This window comes from Rana temporaria, chromosome 13 (genome assembly GCF_905171775.1).
Source record: "Rana temporaria chromosome 13, aRanTem1.1, whole genome shotgun sequence".
NCBI lineage: Eukaryota > Metazoa > Chordata > Amphibia > Anura > Ranidae > Rana > Rana temporaria.
The window spans coordinates 80,046,230-80,070,028 of NC_053501.1; the positions used below are offsets into that span (position 1 = coordinate 80,046,230).

Genomic DNA, 23,799 nt, shown 5'->3' on the forward strand with positions numbered 1-23,799 from the left:
CAGCACTGGAGTCGCGGCTTTATATATCGTGGGAGCAAACGCTGTTGCTGTCAAGATAAATAAGTCCGCGCAACAGCTGAATGGCGTACCTGAAAACAGTAAAGTAAATTACATACCTGAAAAGCAAGCATGAAAAAACAACAATAAAACTTTGCAGAATAGAATACAGTAAAAAAGAGCAGAACAATAGAGAGAGAATAGAGAGGGAGAGAACAATAAAACGACAACTATTTTTGTTTTTTTTATTCCTTTTTTATTTATTTTTTTTAACACTTTTTTATTGTAACTGTTCAACTTTTCGGTTCCAGGTTTGGGTCTCTCAAAATGCGATGGCATCTTGGGAGACCCTGTGTAAGTGAGCCTAGCCTGTGAAATGTTTTTACCCTACACTAATAATTAACTCGTGTGTGGAAGCGTTCAAAACATTCACCAATACAAAGACCAGGATCGGCAGGACATTTGGGACAAAAATAATGGGTGTCACGCCTAAATCCGCGCTTGCTACAGACACGACATCTTCTTTGGGGGGCTCGTTGGGTAAGGGTACTCTCGAGGGCATATGAAAAATGCCTCTCATGCAGTCGGCTTACTGCATTTGGTTGGGGATGGTGAGGTACAGTAACGCCTGGATACAGGAGTTCTGTGATGATATCCTTCTGGAATTGAAGGAAGGATCCATTCTGTCCTGAAGCTCTGTATAAGACATGAGCATTCAGTAGAGCCAATTGAAATAAATGTAGAGACACTTTTTTGTACCAGCGTCTCGTCTTGCGGGCAATATGATACGGCGCCATCAACTGGTCGTTGAGGTCCACCCCTCCCATATTTTGGTTATATTCGTGGACACAGAGGGGTTTCTCCACAACACCAGTCGCCGTACGAATTTGTACTGTCGTGTCTGCGTGAAGGGTGGTAAGAACGAAAACATTCCTATTGTCCCGCCACTTCACAGCGAGCACATTTTTACATCTGAAGCAGGCTCTCGCCCCCAGCCTTAGATGGGAATCTACAAGCCTCTGGGGAAAGCCCCGGCGATTTGGTCGCACGGTGCCATATGCTCCAATCTGACGATCAAACAAGTGACTAAAAAGTGGCACGCTGCTGTAAAAATTGTCCACATACAAGTGATACCCCTTTTCGAATAAGGGTGACACCAAGTCCCACACGATCTTGCCAGCGCTCCCCATGTAATCTGGGCATCCTTCCGGCTCTACCTGACTATCTTTGCCCTCGTAAACCCTAAAGCTCCATGTGTAGCCTGTGGCCCTGTCACAGAGCTTATAGAGCTTGACCCCGTATCTGGCACGCTTGCTGGGAATGTACTGTTTGAAAGACAAGCGGCCAGCAAATTTAACCAGGGACTCATCAACGCATACAACCTGCTGGGGATTAAACAAGGCAGGATCGCCTCGTATCGTTTCCTGGCCATGTGAGCAGAGAACACGGGCATATGGTCAATTGGATGTGTGGACCAATACATCCGCAATTCCGGAAATGGGTGTATGCCCATGTTGAGGGAAAGGCCCAGAAAGGTTTTAAATTCGGAAACCTCAATAGGTTTCCATTCTTTGGCAAGGAGAGACTGGGGATTAGCGGCTATGTAGGTACCAGCATATAAATTAGTCTGGTCCACAATAGATCTATAGAGATATTCTGTGAAATACAGCGAATAAAAATCAAGTGGCATAAAATTCGCTGTATCCAGCTGAATACCGGGTTGGCCAGTGAATGGGGGAAGTACGGGTTCTGCAGAAGTGGTGGGGACCCAATCAGGATAGGCAAATTCTGCAGGAAGGGCACTATGGGCACGACGGGCCTGTCTTTGTCTTCTTCTTGGTGGCAGCGGGACACTACTTGTGCTTGCCACCTCGCCAGCTTGAACTGCACTTATGGGACTTGCCACGTCACCACGTGATACTGCAGTGCTGGATGAACGACCAGGGTGTACTAGGCCGCTGGTGCTTGCCAATCCACCAGAAGGAATAGCGGCGCTAGTGCTGGCTCTCTGCTCCATACAAGGGACCTGCGGTTCTTGCTGCTCAACAACATCAGAACGGAGTCGGGTACGCCTGGCCTTAGCAGGGACCACCACTCCGTCGTCCGAGCTATCTGACATGGAGCCGCTGTCGTAAACTGGTTCGTATTCTGAGCCAGAATCTGTCAGATGCGTGACCTCCTCTTCTTCACTATCTGACATGCACAGAATCCTGACGGCCTCTTCACCAGTGTACATTCGCTTTGCCATTTTGGGCTCTAAATTTAGTGGTACACTGGTGATGATTCACAGGTAAAAAAAAGCACCTGACTATAGAAAGGAAAATGTAGAAAACGCTTCGAAAAAAACTGTTAGTGATCGCAGGGATCAGGCCTGTCTCTGCGAACGCTGCAGTTATGTGTCTTGTGTTTTTGAAGTGACAGTGATCGATCGATACTGCACTTGGGTGGGTTGGGCTGGGCAGAGGGGGAAAACGCAGGTGCTAGCGGGTATCTGGGCTGATTCCGCTAACAATGCGTGTTTGGGTACCCTAAACTGCTGGGCACGCTAGTATAGATCTGATCAGATCAGGTATCGATCCGTTCAGATACTATACCACTAAGGGGGGTGTATGCTTTGCGAGTGGGTGTAAGCGGTACTGGCACTAACCTAACGCTACCTGGGGCGACGCAGACCCTGACTGACGCTAAAATGTAATTTATATCACCCGCCGGGCGATCAGGGGGTTAAACCTTTATTGGGTTATATACGGCGGGTGCCCTGATGCTATAAATAGCAAACTAACTAACCAGCGTCAACCGTAACACTTATACGGTGATCACTGGTGAAAGGGTTAACTAGGGGGCAATCAGGGGTTAAAAACTTTATTTATGGGGGTACCTAACGCTATAGAACCTGGCGGCGAACCTAAAAAAAAACTAACTGCCTAGCGGCAACAGTGACACTAATACAGCGATCAGAAAATCGATCGCTTAGTGACACTGGCAATAGGGGGTGAAAGGGTTAACTAGGGCGGTGATCAAGGGGTTAAACCTTTATTAGGGGGGGTAGGGGGCTACCCTGGACCTAAAGGGGGCTAAAACTAACTGCCCTAACACTTTTTTCTGTAACACTGACACTAAATGCAGAAATCAGAAAATAAATGATCCCTGCATTCAGTGACACTGTTACAGGAGACTGGGGGGGGGCGATCGGCGGTGACTGGGGGGGGGGGTCAAATGTGCCTAATGTGCTGGTGTTAGAGTAGTGTTGGGGTGCAACTTACTTGTGTGATGTCTTCTCTCCGCAGCGGTGGTCGGTATGACCACCACGAGGAGAGGTCACACACTTCCCTCTTCCTGTGTTTACACTAAACACAGGAAGAGGAGGGGGGAGTTCAGGCATTGGATGAGAGCGATCCAAGGGGGGTGGCTGAAAACGAACAGCCGCCCCCACATCCCGGATCGCTTCTGCAGCTTACCGACCCGCGGCATGTACCGGGGGGGTCCCGATCGGACCCCCGACCCCGTCAAGCAGGGCACGTACAGGTACGTTGATGTGCCTGTCCGTGCCATTCTGCTGACGTAAATGTACATGAGCGGGTCGGGAACTGGTTAAACATCTCTACAATCTTATCCCTGATCTGTCTGGTATGTTCCTTGGCCTTCATGATGCTTTTTGTTCAGTAAGGTTCTCGGACAAACCTCTAAGCGCTTCACAGAACAGCTGTATTTATACTGGCCCAGATTCAAGAAGCACTTGCGCGGGAGCAAGTGTGATTTGCGCCACGCAAGTACTGATTTGCTCCCATGCAAATTTGCGGCTGATTCTGTAAATCAGTTAAGCCTGAAATGCGGCCATTTTCCCGCGCACGCAGCCTAGCTGCTCCTGCGCAATTTTCGCGCAATTTTGCGCGGGGTGTAAGTTGCGCCTTCATGGAATTCCCTCAGCGAATATGCAAATTAGGTACTGCCGATGATTCAGAAACATGCGCGTGTGATGCGCATCTTGCGCTGGAAGCGCGCAAGCTTTTTTCCCTGGGCAAACTTGCTCCTGTTAAAAGCAGGGGCAAGTTAGCAAAAGATGGCCAAATGTCATCTGAAGGAGCGCGCAACTTCAGCAGCACCTAGACAGACGAGCTGAACAAGCAGAGCACCCACATTTTCGGGACCTCACATCTGTGCACCAACATGCCAGGGGCAGCTATGGTTCTTGATATTATATTGACTGAGCCGACTCGTAGGAGGGCACGGGAGAGGATTTACAGAGGGCGCTACAACCTTTTTCAGATGACTGATACTGAGGTGTATCGCATGTTTCGCTTTAGCCCTGAAGTCATCCTTGAGTTGGTAACAATCCTGCAGGATGACATCAGCAGCCCGACCCATCGGGGACAGGCAGTGCAGCCACTGGTGAAGGTAGTGGCAACCCTTCATTTTTTGGCAAGTGGCTCATTTCAGCGCACAGGTGGAGTGGTGGCGGGGATGTCCCAATCCAGCATGAGCAGGTGTGTGCACCAAGTGATCCCTGCAATACTCAGACGCATGGGCACACAATTTATCAAACCAACCACGGCTGACCTGCGGCAGAAGGCAATCAGTGATTTTTATGCATTAGCCAGATTTCCACGCACTGTGGGTGCAATAGATTGTACCCATGTGGCACTACGCCCCCCCCCCCCGGCTCCTCGAGCATATCTACTGCAACAGGAAACATTGGCATTCGATAAATGTGCAGATGATTGTGGATGCACATGGCCTCATATGGCATGTCCGTGCCAAACACCCAGGGTCAAGCCATGACAGTTTTATTTACCGACACAGCCCCATCCCAACCGAGTTTGACCAGAACATGTATGGAGACAGCTGGCTGATTGGTGAGTGACATGGGTGTCAGGTATGACTGCCCCTCCCCCCATGATGCACACATCACAAGGGGCACATGCACGACTAACATTCTCCTGTCTTTTCCCTTCCAGGTGACTCTGCATATGCCCTGGGACCTCACATGATGACCCCATTTCGTAACCCTCAAACACCAGGAGAGGAAAGATATAACAAAGCCCATGCACGTACTCGTGCGGTGGTGGAGCGCACATTTGGCATTCTTAAATCTCGATTCAGATGTCTGGATAAATCAGGGGGGACCCTATTGTATTCACCCAACTTTGTATGCCAAATCGTAGGGGCATGTAGTATTCTCCACAATTTAGCTCTAAGAAGGGGCATGCACATTGAGCTACGCAATGACCTTACCCCCGAACCACGCAACCCCCCCCCCCCCAAGAAACACTACCGGATCTTCTGAGGGAAGAGCAATCCGGAATGGTCTTGTGGAACGTCTCTTTGCACATTAAACACACCCTGATCTTGTCACAAGTATAATGCATGTATGTACACCACTGTAGTCCCTAGCACACACACGACACATGCACCCCAAATTGGATTAGACCCAACAATACCCCATGGTATTAGGGAGCAGCAACGCCGCGTCAAGGCTCCAATTATGTTGCTGTCCATTCATACACCTTTCACATGGCAGAGGGCGACACCCCTTTTCCAGCAGGAGTGCCACCCCCCCCCCCCCCATTCACACACCAGTCACACTGTAGTATACACTCCTCACCGTGTGTAGGGACTACAAATAAATATAAAAACTCATATCATGAGCATATAAAAAAATAGAAACTCATATCCTGAGCATATATAAAAATAATAAAAAAATCATATTCTGTGGGGAAAAAAATGTAGACATTAAATTATTTTTTTGTTTTTTTCTTTGGGCCAAGGGTGCCCCGGCTCCGGCTCCTCAATCTCCGTGGTGCAGAGGAGGCATGGGGTAGGGATGGAGGGTGGGGATGGAGGGGGGGGGAGGAGCATCAACCCCTACTTCCACACTCCTTGCAGGTGGTGGCTGCATGCCCTCCATGGCGTTGGCCAGGCGGGCAAGGATGGTGTTGGTCTGGGCCAACATCCGCATTTGGCGGGTGGTGGTATCCCGCTGATGCCGGCGGGTAACTCTCGCCTCCTCCTGCACTGCAGCGGTGTTGGCCTGCACAGCAGCGGTATTGGCCTCCACCGCAGCTGTCATCCTGCTTAATAAAGCTGGTGTGGTCTCCAGAGCCACCAAGCAGGTGACTATGGCCTTAGAGTTGCCACTAATTTCCCCCAGGCTCTGTGCGACATGTTTGTCCCGGTCCGCATGCAGGGTGAGGGCATGCTGCATAGAGGTGGAGGTGGATGCCATGCTGTCCGCCAGACGACGCACCTCTCCCACCATGGCCCCTATATGGCGGGTCTGCAGGGCCTGCTCCTCCAGCAGACCGTCACGGAGGCTGGAGGGTATATGCCTCGTTTTGGACAGAGCCTTCCTGGGAGGAGAGGCTCGGCCACGGACAGAGGGAGAAGGGGAGGGGTCCACAAGGGAGGGGCTTGCCCTGGAGGGGGATGACGTGCTGGGCGGGGGGGTGGTGGGTTGGTCAGGGATGGTGGTCTCCTCCTGGAGGGAGCCAGAGTCCTCCTGGATGAGGAAAAAGGTATCCTCCTCCAATACCACTTCCTCCTCCATACTTGTCCCCGGTATGATCTCCTCCTGGACCAGCATAGCCAGAATGTCCATGGGGCCTGACTGGACCCCTGGCTCTGGTCTGGATGGGCTGGGTCGAGCCGCAGCCGAAGACGGCCCAGCTTCTTCTTCCTCATCACCACCTGTGGATGACACCAAAACGAAATATTTTGCTGGTGCAACACACTTCTCACATGTTCACTTGTACCCCCTCCCATGATGCACAGCAGATATGAAAGAAAAATAATACTTACATCTTCACTTCTACCCACAAATATGTTCACTTGTACCCCCTCCCATGATGCACAGCAGATATGAAAGAAAAATAATACTTACATCTTCACTTCTACCCACAAATATGTTCACTTCTACCCCCTCCCATGATGCACAGCAGATATGAAAGAAAAATAACTTACCAGTCCCCAAGTTCCCAACAGTGGAGTCGTACCCTTCAAGTCCCTCCACCTGCTCCTGCACAAACGTTTGGGCAATAAGCTGCTCCTCCTGATTGAGCCGGATCATACATCGCGGCCCACCTCCCGTGCCACCGGTATGTTTCCTGATAAGAGCCAGTTTATCCCGGACCCTGCGCCTCATATCGTTTAATTTCTTCTGGATGTCATCCCAGGTACGCACTTCATTACCCAGGGCATTGATGTCCAGGGCAATGGCTTCATATATAGCCCTCCTTTGGGCAATGGTGGTGTTTGCCCGCTGGGCACCATATAGGACTTCCTTATGCTGCTGGAGTGCAGCAATTAGGATGTCCATCTCCGCAGCCACAAAGTTGGCCTTCCTTTTTTTGGTCCCTTTGGGAGGTGCCATGTCTTGCAAATGGGCTGAATTTCCTTGCTCAGGGGGGGTAGGAAAAAGCAGGATGAAATTCAGCAAAGAACCTGCGCAAGTCTGCTCCTATTTATTTGCTCAGTGCAAGCAGCTGAGCAGGATTTGCCCTGAAATTATGCTAGGCGCAGTTTGACGCATGCGCAGACGGCAGCGCTCTAACTGCGCATGCGCGCGCCCGGCGCAAACCTCTGCTGAGCCGAAAATTCCTCATTTACATAGGGGCACACCCACTTTGACTTGCACGGCCTTGCGCCCTCAGCTTTGCCTTAAACAGGAGCAAATTAACTGAACAAACGATTCCTGAATCAGGTGGCAATTTGGCAAATTCAGCTGAGCAGCTCAGGTGTAAGTAATGGGCAAATCTACCTGAATCTGGGCCACTGAGTTTAAATTACACACGTGGATTCTATTTACTAATTAGGTGACTTCTGAAGGCAATTGGTTACACAAGTTAACAATATAGGTGTGGCAGCGCTGTATAAGTGAAATAAACAACTAACACGATAAAATAATAATTAAAATAATAATTAAATAATTATAAGAAAAAGTCCAAAGGCATAAAACAAAAAATGTTCCTTGTTGTGCAAAGGAAGGCTTGTGTTATGAGTCTTCAAACAACCTCAAAGGACAAAGTGATCCCACCACCACATAAATTGCTTGCTCACCTCCTTTAAGCGACCCTGCAGGGGGTCAAACACGCCTTGCACTCTGTGCATATATTCCCTCCAAGGGATTGTCGGAGAAAAGTAAATCAACAGTAGGTAGATAATTCTTTCACATTATTAATTCAAACTTTAGATCCACAATGACTACCAGTAAGTGCAGCAACACTTGTAAAATACAAAAGAAAGTGCCTCCTATAGTGCAGCATCCGAGGGATTAAAAATAAAACCACTCCACCCCAGCTAGTAAAAACTCACATTTAATAAAGATTTAAAAGCATAAAAAAGACATGAAAGTCTCACTCAGTATAGGAATCCACCTCCAGGCTCCGTCATGTCGTGTCTTGATTTTGACTGGTAAGAAGATAGTTTTCTGGTTGTGTTCCTCCAAAGAGTTGTTTGCTTCCAATGGGCATTTGTCGCCAGACTGATGGCTGGTCTCCGCGGGGGGCTGTACAAGCCCCGTTGCTGCAGAGTGCGATTGTCCCGGTTCCAGTGCTGAGAACAGTTTCAATGGTTTTATTCCAAACGTGTTTACAGTCTAAAGGATAGAGGGCATGGTACATGCAAGTCTGGAACTCGAGGTTCTGACCTGCCTTGTGTGGGTACAGACGTTCAGGATGGAGTCTGTCCACACGGATGTGGCACTCCATCATGGGGACTGTCTGACTTCTATCAACGTCACAAATGCTTACTTACACATTCTGTTATGTGCCTGACTCCAGCACTTTCTCTGTTTTGCTGTGGGTGCAGAGCATTAGGAGCGTGTGGTGTTGCCCCTTTGGGTCTGGCCACCGGTCCTCGGGTGTTCACATGTTGTTGGCTCCGGATCTGGCGTGGTTACGTCAGTGGGGGTTTTCGGTCCTGGCTTGCCTGGACGATCTTTTCTTTCCTCGATTACCCTGAGTAACAACGTAGTTCATATGCAGACCTTGACTGATTTCAGTTGACTTCTATACCATTGAAGGTCTGCTTTGGCCCTGCCAAAACGTTGGATTATCTGAGCCTGACCAGGGCTTCAGTTCTGGCCGGCGTGTTGCTTTTCCTGGACAAAACACCAGAAGTTGCATGCTGCGTTTTTCATTTACTGTCCAGCAGGTGGGCTCCTCAGCGGATCTGCTTGTGGGTCCGATGGTATCTACCTTTTTGAGGTGATTTCCATTTGCACAGTTCCATACAGGCTCCCTTCGGGGAGATTCTGGCATATTGATGAGCCAGGCGCGGTAGTTCCGACACTGTTGATGGCTAGGGAGTCTACATTCTAGAAGGTTTTACCTCCTGATGTGGAGAGCGCATATATCCTGGTGTGAGTCACCGGGCATTCACCCTCATTCGTTTTAGGTGGCAGCGATTCCGACCCCCATTTTTGGAGGGTGAGCAGGAATGGGCCTTGAGTACCATTGAGGGCCAAGGGTCAGCCTGGATGGTCTTCTTCAGTGTCCCCTGGTCTTGCACCCCCTGGTGCCTTTATTCAAGGGCTTAGACGTCTGTTTCCACCGGTGCGGTTTTTCTTCTACCGCCGTGGGATCTGAACTTGGTGTTTTCGATTCTCCAGAAACCTCTATCTAGCTCTCTCTCAAGATATCAGGAGCTTTCACTGCTTAATCTGGCTCAAAAGGTTACCTCTGGTGGCTTCACCTCTGCTCGCAGGGTGTCAGAAATGGTAGCGTTATCTTGTCGTTCACCTTAACCTGGGTATGGTGGTGCCTTGCCCTTTTCTACAGTCCGGTCCTTGGATTTCCATTGAACAAGGACATTGTGTTTTCCTTTCTTGTGTCCCTGGTCAACACATCCCAAGGAATTTGCCGTATCTGCCCGGGATGTGGTTGGGGGATTTGGGTGTATTTATCGGCCACCACGTCTTTTGGAGGTCAGACTCTCTGCACTCACGGACAGGCCAAGAAAGGGGATGTCTGCTTCTTCTGCGACCTTTTTCTGGATGGATCGGATAGATGATGAATCTGGGTTATTCTGTCAGGGATCGGGCATCAGGCGTCCCTTGCGCTTTTTCACAAGTTCTACAAAGTGGATGGGTTGGTATCTGCGGATGCCTCTTTTGGCCACACAATTGTGCAGCCTGCTGTTTAGACGGTCTATTCCCTCATGAAGGGGTATTATTCAGGTTGGGTTTCAGCTTGACCTGTGTGAAGCTCTTGTTACCTGGTTGGCTCTTGTGTTAGCCTTGGAATTTTTCCTTTTCCCACCCCTCATGTTCGGCACTGCTTTGGGACGTCCCTATAGTTTCTCAATAAAGAAGGCTGTGTCTGTCAATTAACGAAAGAGAAGATATGATTTTTTTCTTACTCTAAAATCTGTTTCTCTGAATTTATTGACAGACACAGCACCCAACCCTCTATGGGTTATATGCTGACTAAGGACAGCCCATGGGCGTAGCCAGGTGTTGTTTTTTGTTCTGCCTAGTCCTACTCCTGCGCAGATAATATTAACCCTATCGTTTCTGAATAAAGCAGGCTGTGTCTGTCTATGAACTCAGAGAAACCAATTTTACGGTAAGTAAAAAATCCTATTTTTTGACATTCCCTGCATCAAAAAAAATGCATTTTTGGTGACATACTCCCAAAGGCAACTCACGTCTAAAAGGATGCAAGCCTTCCTAATTTCCTCATTAGAGCGCTGCACGTGCAGCAGCTGGTTGATAATTATAAAATCACTCCAATTCACATTTACTCTGCAAATGCACCCAGACAAACAGCTATTTCTTCAGAATAACACAAGGTAGGATTATACAACAAAGTTTGTTAAAATCACTACAATGTACATAGATCATCCAGAGGGGAATGTTTTTGTTCTTGACAAAAGTGAAGTTTGTGACTGACACCTCTGCTGAAAAATAGACACCTGTTTAGTTTTGGTTCCTTTATACCCTCCCCTTCTACGTATTACCCAACACTAGAGATGTAACATTTCCAGAAATGTTAAAGCCATGTGAAAAAAAAAACCTATGGCCCCTTTCACACGGGGCGGATCCGTAATGATCCGCCCCGTGAACCTCTGCTTGCTCAGCGGGGATCGCGCCGTTGATCCCCGCTGAACCAGCGGATGACAGGGCGGTCCCCTCACACTGGCAGGCGGACCTCAACGGGCCGCCCGTGTGAAAGAGCCCTTAGTCAGAAAAAATAATAATTCAGTGTGGAGTAGTTTTACAAATTAAAAGTAATGTTACACTGGGAAGGTGGAATGCAGTGTATTTTTAGCGTCCTTTTATGAAGCAGTGAAATCCATTCACTGCTTCATTCACAGGCATTCACAGTGGAGATCTCAGGGCCGATCCTAGGGTCACTGACGCCTGGGTGCAGAAATATTTCTGGTGCCCCCACACGGGCGTGGTCATCTTACTAACTCCTCCCTGTTACAAATGTTTCTATGGCAACGACTCGGACACAGAGATGCTCCCCTAAGGAGTTTTCATTTCCCTGGGATCCTCCAATGATCTCTTAACAATAAACAAATTACAGAAAGAGAGTACACTAATGGGACCTGGAGGGGGGTCTCTCTGATGTACACAGAGAGGGCTTCTGTTAGGAGGTCTCGTAGAAAGAGCCCCCAGACATGCTACAGACATAGTACAGGAGACGGTCAGAGACTGCAAACATTCTACAGGAGATGGCCAGTGACTGCAGACATAATACACTTGAGGTTGGTGAGAGACTGCAGAAATGGTCCAAGAGTTGGTCAGAGACTGCAGACATGGTACAAGTTATGGTCAGAGACTGCAGACATGGTACAAGTTATGGTCAGAGACTGCAGACATGGTACAAGATCTCGTCAGAGACTGCAGACATGATACATGAGATGGTCAGAGGCTGTGGAAATTATACAAGATATCAATGCATCACAGGTCAGCGGCCAGCAGGACCCACAGGTCCACGGCAAGCAGGACCCAGAGGACCTACAGCATGTGTGAATTCTGAAACAGATCACCAATGAAGCCCTGAGATTGCAGCTTCATAAACTGGCCGTTACTGTGTCAGTTCATAAGGATTCTCACTGTGTGGAGATCATCGGCGGGAGAACAAGTTCAAACATCTTCTCCCCCGATTATTTCTGTTTCATAAACTGTTTATGAGCTATGATCAGTGGCGATCCTTGGGATCACTTCACTGCTGATCACTGATTCATAAACGGATACACCATTGTATTATGCTTGAAATAAGAGTACAGCTTATTCAGTAATATTAAGAACATTTCAACTATGCAAGAGACCAGGTGCCCGCCTTTCCCTTGTAATAATGTAAATAAAAGCTTTCTGCCAATATGCATTTTCAGTTATCGAAAATGCTGATCCAGGAGCATATACAGTGCATCTGGAAAGAATTCACAGTGCTTCACTTTTTCCACATTTTGTTATGTAACAGCCTTTTCCCAAAATGGATTAAATTCATTATTTTCCTCCAAGATTCTACAAACAATGTCCCATAATAAAAACTTGAAATAAGTTTGAAATCTTTGCAACTTTATTACAAATAAAAAAAAAGGAAAAAAAAACACAAGTACATAAGTATTCACAGCCTCAAACCATGACACTCAAAATTGAGCTCAGGTGCATCCTGTTTCCACTGATCATCTTTGAGATGTTTCTACAACTTGATTGGAGTCCACCTGTGGTAAATTTAGTTGATTGGACATGATTTGGAAAGGCACACACCTGTCTATATAAAGTCCCACAGTTAACAGTGCATGTCAGTGCACAAACCAAGCCATGAAGTCCAAGGAATTGTCTGTAGACCTATGAGATAAAATTGTATCGAGACACAGATCTGGGGAAGGGTACAGACAAATGTCTGCAGCATTGAAGGTCCCAATGAGCACCATGGCTTCAGTCATCTACAAATTTAGGAAGTTTGTAACTACCAAGACTCTTCATAGAGCTGGCCATCTGGCCAAACTGAGTGATTGGGGGAAAGGGGCCTTAGTCAGGGAGGTGACCAAGAACCCGATGGTCACTCTGGCAGAGCTCCAGAATTTCCCTGTGGAGAGAGGGGATCCTTCCAGAAGAACAACCATCTTTGCAGCTCTCCACCTATCAGTTCTGTATGGTAGAGTGGCCAGACAGAAGCCACTCCTCAGTAAAAGGCACATGACGCCCCTCCTGGAGTTTCCCAAAAGGCACCTGAAGGACTCTCAGCCCATAGGAAATAACATTATCTGGTCTGATGTAACAAAGATGAAACTCTTTGGCCTGAATGGCGAGCATCATGTCTGGAGGAAACCAGTTGTTGCTCTTCACCTGGCCAATAACATCCCTACAGTGAATCATGGTGGTGGCAACATCATGCTCTGGGGATGTTTTTCAGATGCAGGAACTGTGGGATTAGTTAGAATTGAGAGGAAGATTAATGTCAGCAATATACAGAGACATCCTTGATGAAAATCTGCTCCAGAGCACTCTGGGCCTCAGGCTTGGGCGAAGGATCATCTTCCAACAGGACAATGACCCCAAGCACACAGCCAAGATGACAAAGGAGTGGCTATGGGAAAACTTGTGTGTCTTTGAGTGGCCCAGTCAAAGCCCAGACTTGAACATGATTAAACATCTCTGGAGAGATCTGAAAATGGCTGTGCACTGACGTTCCCCATCCAACCTGATGGAGCTTGATAAGTCCTGCAAAGAAGAATTGGATAAACTGCTCAAAAATGTGTGCCAAGCTTGTAGCATCATACTCAAAAATACACAAGGCTGTAATTGGTTCAAAAGGTGCTTCAACAAGTATTGAGCAAAGGCTGTGAATACTTATGTACATGGGATCAGATTAGATCCGCCAAGACGGATGGCAGACATATCGCCATACGTCTTTCTTGAGCGGATCAGATGGGTGTCAGCGGACACATCTCTGCTGACATCTGCTTTCCCACAGGAGTCAATGGATGGCCTTAACGGATCCACCTGAAAAACTGATCCAAGCCAGCTCATCGTGTGAAAAGGGGCCTAATTTACCATATAACATTTTTAAATTTAGTTATAAACCAAACATTACAAAATATATTTATACACCAAATATTAAGATTAATACAGATGTGGGAATATTAGTATATCCTGCTGGCAATTGCCGCTGACATGTTTTGCAGTTGGCTGCTTCATCAAGGGCGCTGCAGGAATATCTGAAAAGTTGAAAAAAGATTTTGACAGTACACAGTCATAAATTGGACCTAATAAATTTGCAATGCTGTAAAATTGATGCTGTAAAGAGCTTACCACAACATCTAATATGAATATAACGACCACTAGCCTCTGAGAAGGTGTCATACAAGGGATCATGATACCACTCCCCCAGAAGGCCGAGGGGGAAGGTAAGTTGGACACCGATCCTGACAAAGGGGAGGCAGGGGCCACAGTTTGCCACCAACGCACCATTACAAAATTGTGAAACACATTGACTAGCAATGTGTGGAGGAGTGGTTGGATCATAATCTGTCATACAAATTATATATACACTGAATCCTTTACGGACTTAGGATCCTAACCTTCACAATTGTTGTATTGGGTGTCTGTTGACCTTGTCTAACAATATGGTGTTGTTTAAGTGTTTTATGTCATTTTAATTGATTTGTTAATAAAATAACCTTCAATATTTTGCCTTGTGATATGCCCACAAAGTTCGCTTTTTCTTTGGGATATACTCTCAATACTTTCATATACTTACTGGATGTTGGCATGGTGGGGGTCTTCCATTTCTACCTCCCTATATCTTATTCCCACTTTGCAATGTATCCGGGAGTAAATTGGCCAGGAGAGTATACTAGTGTCAAGTAAGATAGGTTAGATGATCTGTGTCGGATCAGGTAGGGAGTAGAGTTATTCAAAAGTGTACATGACAGCAGAGTGAGCTTTAATAGCTCTTGCTGTTTATTCTCTCTTTCCTGTGCATCAAAAGTAAATTGTGAAACTGCATAATAAAAATAATGTGTGGTATTTGTAGCTTTGATTAGTGCTTTGAAATGTAATGTAATAAATGTATCCATGTTGTCACACAACTTTGTCAATGGTAAACACACAGAAAAAAAAAACACACTGTAATAATGTGTGCATCATTTTATTTTTATTTTTTTAGACCGGTTTGTGGGATCAGAGGCAAAACGTTAATTATCAACTTACCAGGTAGCAAGAAAGGATCACAGGTAATTATGTTTTCGGTGTTGGTCAGTAATTTACTCTCTGTGTGATGTGTACAGTATGACTAAAGTGGGGTACACACTAGAAGAAAATCGGGCGAATGATCGTCCGATTTTCCTCGTTCCACAAAAAATCGGAACCGATGAATGAAAATTTGTACACAAATTCTCGTACGACAAAAGCTTTTCTTTTTGTTTCTGATCGTGCGCAGTCTTTTTTTTCTGATTTTTCTTGTATGAAAACAGTACACATTAAACGAAAATCTTTGTTCTGTTCCCATACGAGAAACATTTTATAGTTTGTCTCTTTTGGAAATTTTCGTACAAAAATTCTGATTTGGCTTTCAAAAGTTGTGTACACACTATACGAAAAATCGTAGGAAAATTCTTTGGATGAAAATATTCACCCAATTTTCTTATAGTGTGTTTTTACTCTGAAGAGTGGTGAATGGTCAAATACTAACAGCTATGCTGAATATTAACATGTAAAACGTTGTTTTGTATCACTGTTTATTAATATGTCAAAATGTAATTGTGATTAAAGACTACACTCCTGTCCCTTTTTTGGGATCATTATATATTTTTTTATTCTATTGAAAGATCTTGTTCTCTTCATTATGAAACTGTTATTCTATGAATTCTTGTATACTTATTGACACTGGCTGTGTCATTATTGTTCTTATTCAGATAGAGGTGCGTCTAAGGTCGGGTACTCACGACCAAACATGTATGGTGAAAGCGGTCCGTCGGACCGTTTTCACCATACATGTCTGCCAGAGGGCTTCTGTACGATGGTTGTACACACCATCGTACAGAAGTCCGCGCGTAAACAATACGCGGGGCGTGTCCGCGGTGTCGCCGCGTCAATGACGCAGCGACGTGGGCGGCCCGCCTTTAAAATGCTTCCACGCATGCGTCGAAGTCATTCGACGCATGCGAGGGACGGCAGGCGCCTGGACATGTACGGTAGGTCTGTACTGACGACCGTACATGTCCGAGCGGGCAGGATTCCAGCGGACTGTTTTAAAACAAGTCCAGGAATATTTGTCCGCTGGGAAAAGGCCCGGCGGGCAAATGTTTGCTGGAATTCGGCCCGCTCGCGCCCACACACGACCAAACATGTCTGCTGAAACTGGCCTGCGGACCAGTTTCAGCAGACATGTTTGGTCGTGAGTACGGGGCCTTAGAATCATTTATTTTTTTAGAATTTTGCTTAGGTAGAGCAACTACTATTTATATGGGTGTATATAATTTTGTTTTCCAAACTATACATTGTATTAGGTTTTTAAATGAGTACTGGTGTTAGAATTGTTTTATTGTTCATGTTCAGTGAAATTGCACAATGAAAAATCATTTTATTAGTTACTTTTCTTAAAGCAAAAATAATGTCCACAATACTTGCCTCTCCTTCAACAGTCTGACATCCTTCACCGACATCTTTTACTCCACTTCATTCTGGTGTTAGGCTGCAGCCTTCTTCATTGGCCAGCACAGGATGACATCACTCCTGTGCATGAACAGGAGTGATGTCATCCCAGCACACAGGCTTTGTTCAAGAATGTAAACTGCACAGCTCAGTGCACCTTCCAAAGAAGACTGCAAGCAAACAGTTGGGTTTATTTTATTGCACAAGGGACATTCCAACACATCCCACGTGTCTGGACTGAGATCTGGAGAATTTGGAGGTCAGGCTAACATTTTGAACACAGCCTTCTTTTCCCCCTGTGCAATTAATGAGCCATGGGCATTCATGGGCTTATCCACCGGTTCACTGGTTTTCATTTCCTGGACCACTTCTGATAGGTTCCTACCACTGCTGGCCAGGAAGAGCTGCTGTTTTCACGTTGCTCTTACCCAGTCATCTAGCCAGTACAATTTTGCTGTTGTCAAAGTCCCTCAAATACTTACACTTGCCCATTTTTTTTGCTTTTAACACATCAACTTCAGAGACACAATCTTCCTGCCTAATATATCCCACAGGTGCCATTGTCACAAAATAATTCACAAGGTTATTCGCTTTACCTGTCAGTGGTCATAATATTATGGCTGATTTGTGTAAAGCTGGCCATACATAATAAAATGTTCTTGTTCAGTTTCCTTTAGATTCAACATCAACAATGTAGTGCATGTGGCCTGCCTGCATACAATTTGTAAATGCCTGCACTATATTACCAAACACATTGGGGCACCTTACCTTTACACACACATGAACTTTAATAGCATCCCAGTCTTAGTCTGTAAGGTTCAATATTGAGTTGGCCTCCCCTTTGCAGCTTTAACCGCTTAACTTTTTTCAGGAAGGCTGTCCACAAGGTTTAGGAGTGTGTGTCTATGGGAATGCTTAAACATTCTTCCAAAAGCACATTTGTAGTATGGACGAGAGGGCCTGGCTCATAGTCTCCGCTCTAATTCATCCCAAAGGTGTTCTTTTGGGTTGAAGTCAGGACTAGTCAAGTTTCTCCTCCCAAAACTTGCTCTTCCATGTCTTAGTGTACCTTGTTTGTGCACTGATGAGCAGTCATGTTGGAACAGAAAGGGGCCATCCCCAAACTGTTCCCACAAATTTGGGAGCATTAAATTGTCCAAAATGTCTTGGTATGCTGATGCCTTAAGAGTTCCCTTCACTGGGACTAAGGAGCCAAGCCCAACCCCTGAAAAATAACCCCACACCATAATCCCTCCTCCACCAAATAATTTGGACCAGTGCACAAAGCAAGGTCCATAAAGATTAGCGAGTACTGACCTCAATCCGATAGAACACCTTTGGGATGAATTAGAGCGGAGACTGCGAGCCAGGCCTTCTCATCCACATGAGTGCCTGACCTCACAAATGCATTTCTAGAATTATGGTCAAGCATTCCCTTAGACACACTCCTACACCTTGTGGACAGCTTTTCCAGAAGAGTTGAAGCTGTTATAGCTGCAAAGGGTTGGCCAACTCAATATGGAAACCTACGGACTAAGACTGGGATGCTGTTAAAGCTCATGTGCGTGTAAAGGCAGGTGTCCCAATACTTTTGGTAACATAGTGTAAGTTTGATCCGTCAGATTTATAACCCCTGTCAGATTTTTTTCACCATCTATTTCCCATTGCGTAGATTTCCATTCACTTTCTGTCTCATTGCCAAACAGGAAGTGAGAAGAAATCCCTTCAAATTTAAGAATGAGAACTAGTGTTTCCATTGGAAGATTTCCCCTCTATTACAGTCCTGGGGACAACTCAAAATTTGGGATTTTGTTTTACTTTCAATAATAATGATAAATCGGACAAATAGAGAGGGTGAATCTCCAACGGGGCACAGCCAGCAATAAAAACTGACAAATCATTTTTAATACCCCTGTACTGTATCCAAAACAAAAAAAGTATTGCCTTTAGTTATACTTTAAATTATGTGGTATCGCTGTGGTTGTCAGGAGTAGGTTTGTTTTATTTTGGGTTGCTCTGTGGTGGTGGGTTAGAATAATGGTAGGAAATATACAGTGTAGCAGGGTGACCATGTGCTACTCGGTAAATTGAAGGTTTACCCCAGCTTTGGGGAGAAGCAAGCTCACTGAAAGCTCAGGTGTGTGCTGGCTTTATAATAGAGCCAGAGTTAGAGCTCAGGGCCCCACCCTCCTGATGGAGGTCAGTATGTCTGAGGGGAGCTGTGTGGGATGCTGCCGTGCTTCAAGGTCAGGTTGAAACAGAGAAAGGCCCAAGCCTGAGAGGAAGCTAGGGAGCTGCAAGGAATGACGCAGAGCTAAAGTTCAGTGTCTGCACATACCACTTTGATATGTTTGATTCAGGAAGACCAAAAGGTGTTTGAGGGAAGACCCTGCAGAGCAACTCGGAGCAGTAAAGCTGCCACAAGAGAGCCTGGAAGCTGAAAGCTCCCTCCCCCTTTCCTGACCTGCCGGGCTGCATGTTCAGATTATGGACTGGGGGGGGAGGAAACCCCACAATGTTAAAAAAAAAAAAAATGGTCGACATGTTTCTTTCTACACTGGGGTAACCCGCTGACAGCTGAGTCATCAGTTGTCAGAGATGTGGCTCCTTAGCAACCATCTATTTGTCAAAAAATTGTGTGGTGGTCCCCTGACCCCCCCGTGCAGTTTTTTGACAAATACTGCACCTACCAGCTAAGCCTTGTTGGTAATTATCGCATTATTTTTTACTCTCTGGTCAAGCTTAAGAGCTTTTTATGCAATTTTTACCGGCACTTTTTTCCCCCCTGTAAATACAGCATCATTTTTTTTTTGTGAATTGGACTTAATTTACTGCATGCCATAATTTATGCAAATGAGTAACATGATACCCTTATCACATTCAGTATAGCTTAGTGAATTGACCCCTAAGTGTCAGTGTACACTTACGCTTCAAGCTCAAGTGTACATGGACACTTAGGGGTCAATTCACTAAGCTTTACCTTGACAAAGCTTGATACTTTTACTCACTAAGCTTTACATAGCCTACTTTGACTGCCGGCCATGGGAAAATGCAAAACATGACAAAATGCCACCGCGATTTTACTGTGATTTTCCTGTGTTTTGCAGCCGGCGGTTAAAGAGTTCCTATCCTGAACGTGATTCTTCTGCATTCAGGAGAGGGAGGTTGAAGCTCCCCTAACTGCAGCAGCTCCTAAACCCTGCTAAAGGCCTATGTGTACATGGACACATAGGCTTTTATGGAATTTAGGAGCTTTGGCACAAAAAATCCAAAAGCTCCTAAACTCGCGTTTAGGAGCTGTAGTGTACATGAAGCCATAGGCTTTTAGCAGCGTTTAAGAGCTGCTGCGGTTAGGTGAAGTTCAACCTTCCTCTCCTGAACACTGAACAATTGCGTTCAGAATAGGAATGCTGTGACCGCCGGCTGCGGGAAAACACAAAATGCGGCAAAACCACAGCGTGATTTTGCTGCATTTTGCGTTTTCCTGTGCCCACCATAAATGACGAGCCTTGGTCAGTCTTCCTGCTTAACAGCTTTTGAGATCCAATCCATGCAAGCAAGTGCACTGTTTTGAATGGGTCAGCCTACTCAAAAAAACTACAAGCAGGATAACACTACAAGCAGGAAGTTGGGCTTGTGTATGTAGTGAGCAGATAAGTTTGCCCTATGTATCTGTATAATTACATAATGAACATAGAATCTTGATTTATAAAATTTAGCACACATCAGTAAGTGTATTTAGAGCAAGCTGATATATTTTAAAATGCACATTTCCTTTAAAGATTCTTGTTCACATATGATGTTCGCTGTTGTCTATTTTATTATCTTCACCTGCTTGCAACGTGTTAGATTGTTCAGTGATTTTTTTTATTTATTTTTTAAATGAAGCAGACTTTTTGTATTTTTATATTGCTGTTTAATATAGGCGGAGTTATGAAAAACATGATTCCAAACAAAGTTTGTTAAAACTTCATACATTTTCCTTTGATGCCTTACCTATTTTTTCCCCATAGCTTAGGAGAACTGTGACGTTAATGATGCTTTTGTTTCCTGTGGGCTGAAATATAAATGAGGACTTGCTAGTCAATAAATCATCTTGGTTATACAAAATATCTGATTTTGCCTGTAGTAAGAAATACACTAATTACGTTTTTTCAAAGCATTCCTTATGACTTAAAAATACTGTTTTATTCCACACATCTTTTATGTAAAAAAAAGGGTTCCTTGTGATATCAAACATTAAAATTTCACCATTTCTAATTAAAATGTATATGTATATTGCGATGCCTAGAGAAAAACATTACCTTTTAAACAATATAAGGCCCTCGGGTAAAGACTGCGCTCTCAATAAGCATTTTTATACATAAATATAGGTAAAAATAATTAAAATGGTCTCTTTTGAAATATTGCTGCCTTAATTTGATACAAGAGCAGAACTATTTGCTATGCAGTAGCTCTCTATAATTGCATCTTTGTGCTGAGTTGCTACTACAGGTATTGTTAGTTGTGACAGTATGAGTCCCTGCACTGTGGTAATGGAGTGACACAGGGGTCGCATGTTTGCAGGGTGTGCGGCTCAAGAGTATTTATTATGAGTGAAGGAAACTGGCTATTTGGTTTTCTCTGGGTTTTGTAATCCTGGATCAGGGTCTGAAGTTTGAAGGTTTCAAAGTGTCATGGGTGGGGCAAGGCCTACAATGCTGGGTCTAGATCTTATTGGAGACCTACAGGCTGCGGGAGTGTGCAGGTGTCCACACAATTTATAAGCGATGGCTAAGGGCTCTAGCCAGGAGGGAGATTTGCTCCCCTTTGAAGATGGTGTGTGTTCCTCTTAGAAAACAGAGGTGCTTTACTCAAAAGACAACACTTTGTGCAGGAGGAGAGATTATGTCCATAAGACTGGGAGAGTTGAGGTGTGGCTAGGAGCGTCTGGGAGACTGGGACAGTTGAGGTGGCTAGGAGAGACTGGGAGAGTTGAGGTGGCTAAGAGAGTCTGGGAGACTGGAAGAGTTGAGGTGGCTAGATGAGACTGGGAGGGTTGAGGCGGCTAGGGGAGACTGGGAGGGTTGAGGCGGCTAGGGGAGACTGGGAGGGTTAAGGCGGCTAGGAGAGACTGGAAGGGTTGAGGTGGCTAGGAGCCAGGTGGCTTTGTATTTTTCCATCCCCTGTTTTACTTTACCTGTAGAAATCTCCTGTGAGGGTAGCTGTTGTAGATTTTGCATTTTTTTTTATATTGTTTTAATAAAAAGAAAAATTGTAAAAATAAATATTTGCAGGCAAAACATTACAAAACATGCATACACAGCAGTAAAATAGGGTTTTAACAGTGAAAACTTCTTAAAATGGGTCTGCCTGGTCTTTGGTTCAGTGCACAGTAAGTCCAATGTGATATTTACAAGATGGTCCCCAGAAGTCTCTTACCTTTCGGAGGTCGAGCGTGATGTAATGTTGTCACGCCCAGCCTCTGCATTTGAAAATATGCCGCCGCCTTGGCTGGAAAGCCAAGATCTTTTGTATGGATTTCAGGTTCCCCAGCCTAGAGGCGAGATCTGGCGACTTAAGAGACCCCAGATCTTGCTTTGAAGAGGACCCTTCATGCCCTATTCCTATTACAAGGACATTCCTTGTAATGAGAATAAAAGTCATAAAAAAATAAAATGAAATGTGAAACTAAAGTGTCAAAATAAAAAAAAAAAAAAGCAAAATAAACGATATATATATATATTTTTTTTAAAGCGCCCATGTCCTTGCGTGCCCACACGCAGAAGCCAATGCATATGTAGGTCGTGCCCACATATGTAAACAGTGTTTAAATGTTTGGCGCCATTCCACAAGTGTGCACAATTTTAAAGTGTGATATATTAGGCATCTATTTATTGGGGGTAACGCTGATGGAGGAATGTGGGTTTATAGGTGGACGGGAAGTGGGTCTCTTGCAGCAAGAGGATGTCTGCATGCATGGAGTGGTAGAGTTGGAGGAGTTTCCTGCGTTTGACAGGGGAGTTGAGGCCCTGAGCGATGTGAGATAATTTTGAGGGATGGTGAGGGGGAATGTGTGTTAGTCATGGATCAGATGGAAAGAGTCTATACGAGGAATCTGTAGCCTACCTTGACCGTGTCAGAGGCACTGCCTGAGAAGCTCGAAGAAGCCTGGACCTGGGATGGTAGACTGGAGCCCGCCGTGGAACCCATGAACACTCCGAGGTACATTAGCAGAAAGAAGGAGAAAATAAATAAAAAAAGAAGAGAGAAAACACGTTAATATTATTGTAAACCGATGTAGAATTCTTACATACTTAAAAAAAACAGTGCATACTCAGAACCCGGGGGTCCCCTGACCCCTCCCACCCCTGGGGCGGAGTATACTAGCCAACCCCTACCCCAAAACCTTAGAGGACCGAAATGCCCTTACTACAGGGAAACCGGGTATTGATCTAGATGCACCAAAAGTGCTTCTGATCTTATGGAGGTGCACTGGGTCCACCACAGCCCCACCACCTCATAACGGTCATAACTCAGGACCAACAAAGGGCCTATGATTCCCAAATTACTGAGCGCCCCATTGAGAAAAAGGAGCCTTAACTATAGTATATCACCGAGTGCCCTACGCAGGCCCTGCCAACCCCCCTCCAAAGGGCAGAAGGATCAAGTGGGTAAGCATGTCCCGCCCAGGGTGTGATCCAATAATAGTATCTTATAACTGAGAATGATACCCCATGTCATATAAAAGCATTTCTCCGTCTAACCTGAGATGTCCACTATGTCGGTTATGCCGAGGAGTAAGTTGGAGAACACCGGAAAAAAGGGGCCATTGCTGCCACTAGAAAAGTCCATCAATCAGGCAGTGAAATGCAATAAAATCCCTAACTAGGGTTGAAATGATAAACTAAGAAAGCTATTTAAACTAAATGGTACACCTGCCGTAAAGACTCCCGCAGGAGTGCAGGTGCTATTAAGTCCCATTCCACCCCAAGTCCAAGTCAAATGCCCCAAATTAACAATAACAGGGGGGCGAAAAAACGCAGAGTTAATACAAGAGAGAAGTCAGTTCCTACTCTGGCTTTCAATGGAGGAAAGGTAGGGGGGATCCCCAAACAACTTAGAAAAAGTCATCTTAGATTAGGGCGAAAATCTGGATTTTGTGTCCATGCAAGGTGAGATTGTCAGATTTCCTAGACCTTCTCATGACCTCCTCC

General features: G+C 45.5%; 1 protein-coding gene across 20 annotated transcripts in view; it reads left to right on the forward strand.

The window, feature by feature from the left end:
- GPHN (gephyrin) overlaps window positions 1-23,799 on the forward strand; it is a 780,484-nt gene that overhangs the window by 329,455 nt on the left and 427,230 nt on the right. For all 20 annotated transcript variants that reach the window (XM_040333276.1, XM_040333279.1, XM_040333277.1 and 17 more), the window contains exon 6: window positions 15,117-15,183. In XM_040333276.1, the coding sequence (XP_040189210.1) occupies window positions 15,117-15,183 (67 nt within the window). The remainder of the gene's footprint in view (window positions 1-15,116; window positions 15,184-23,799) is intronic.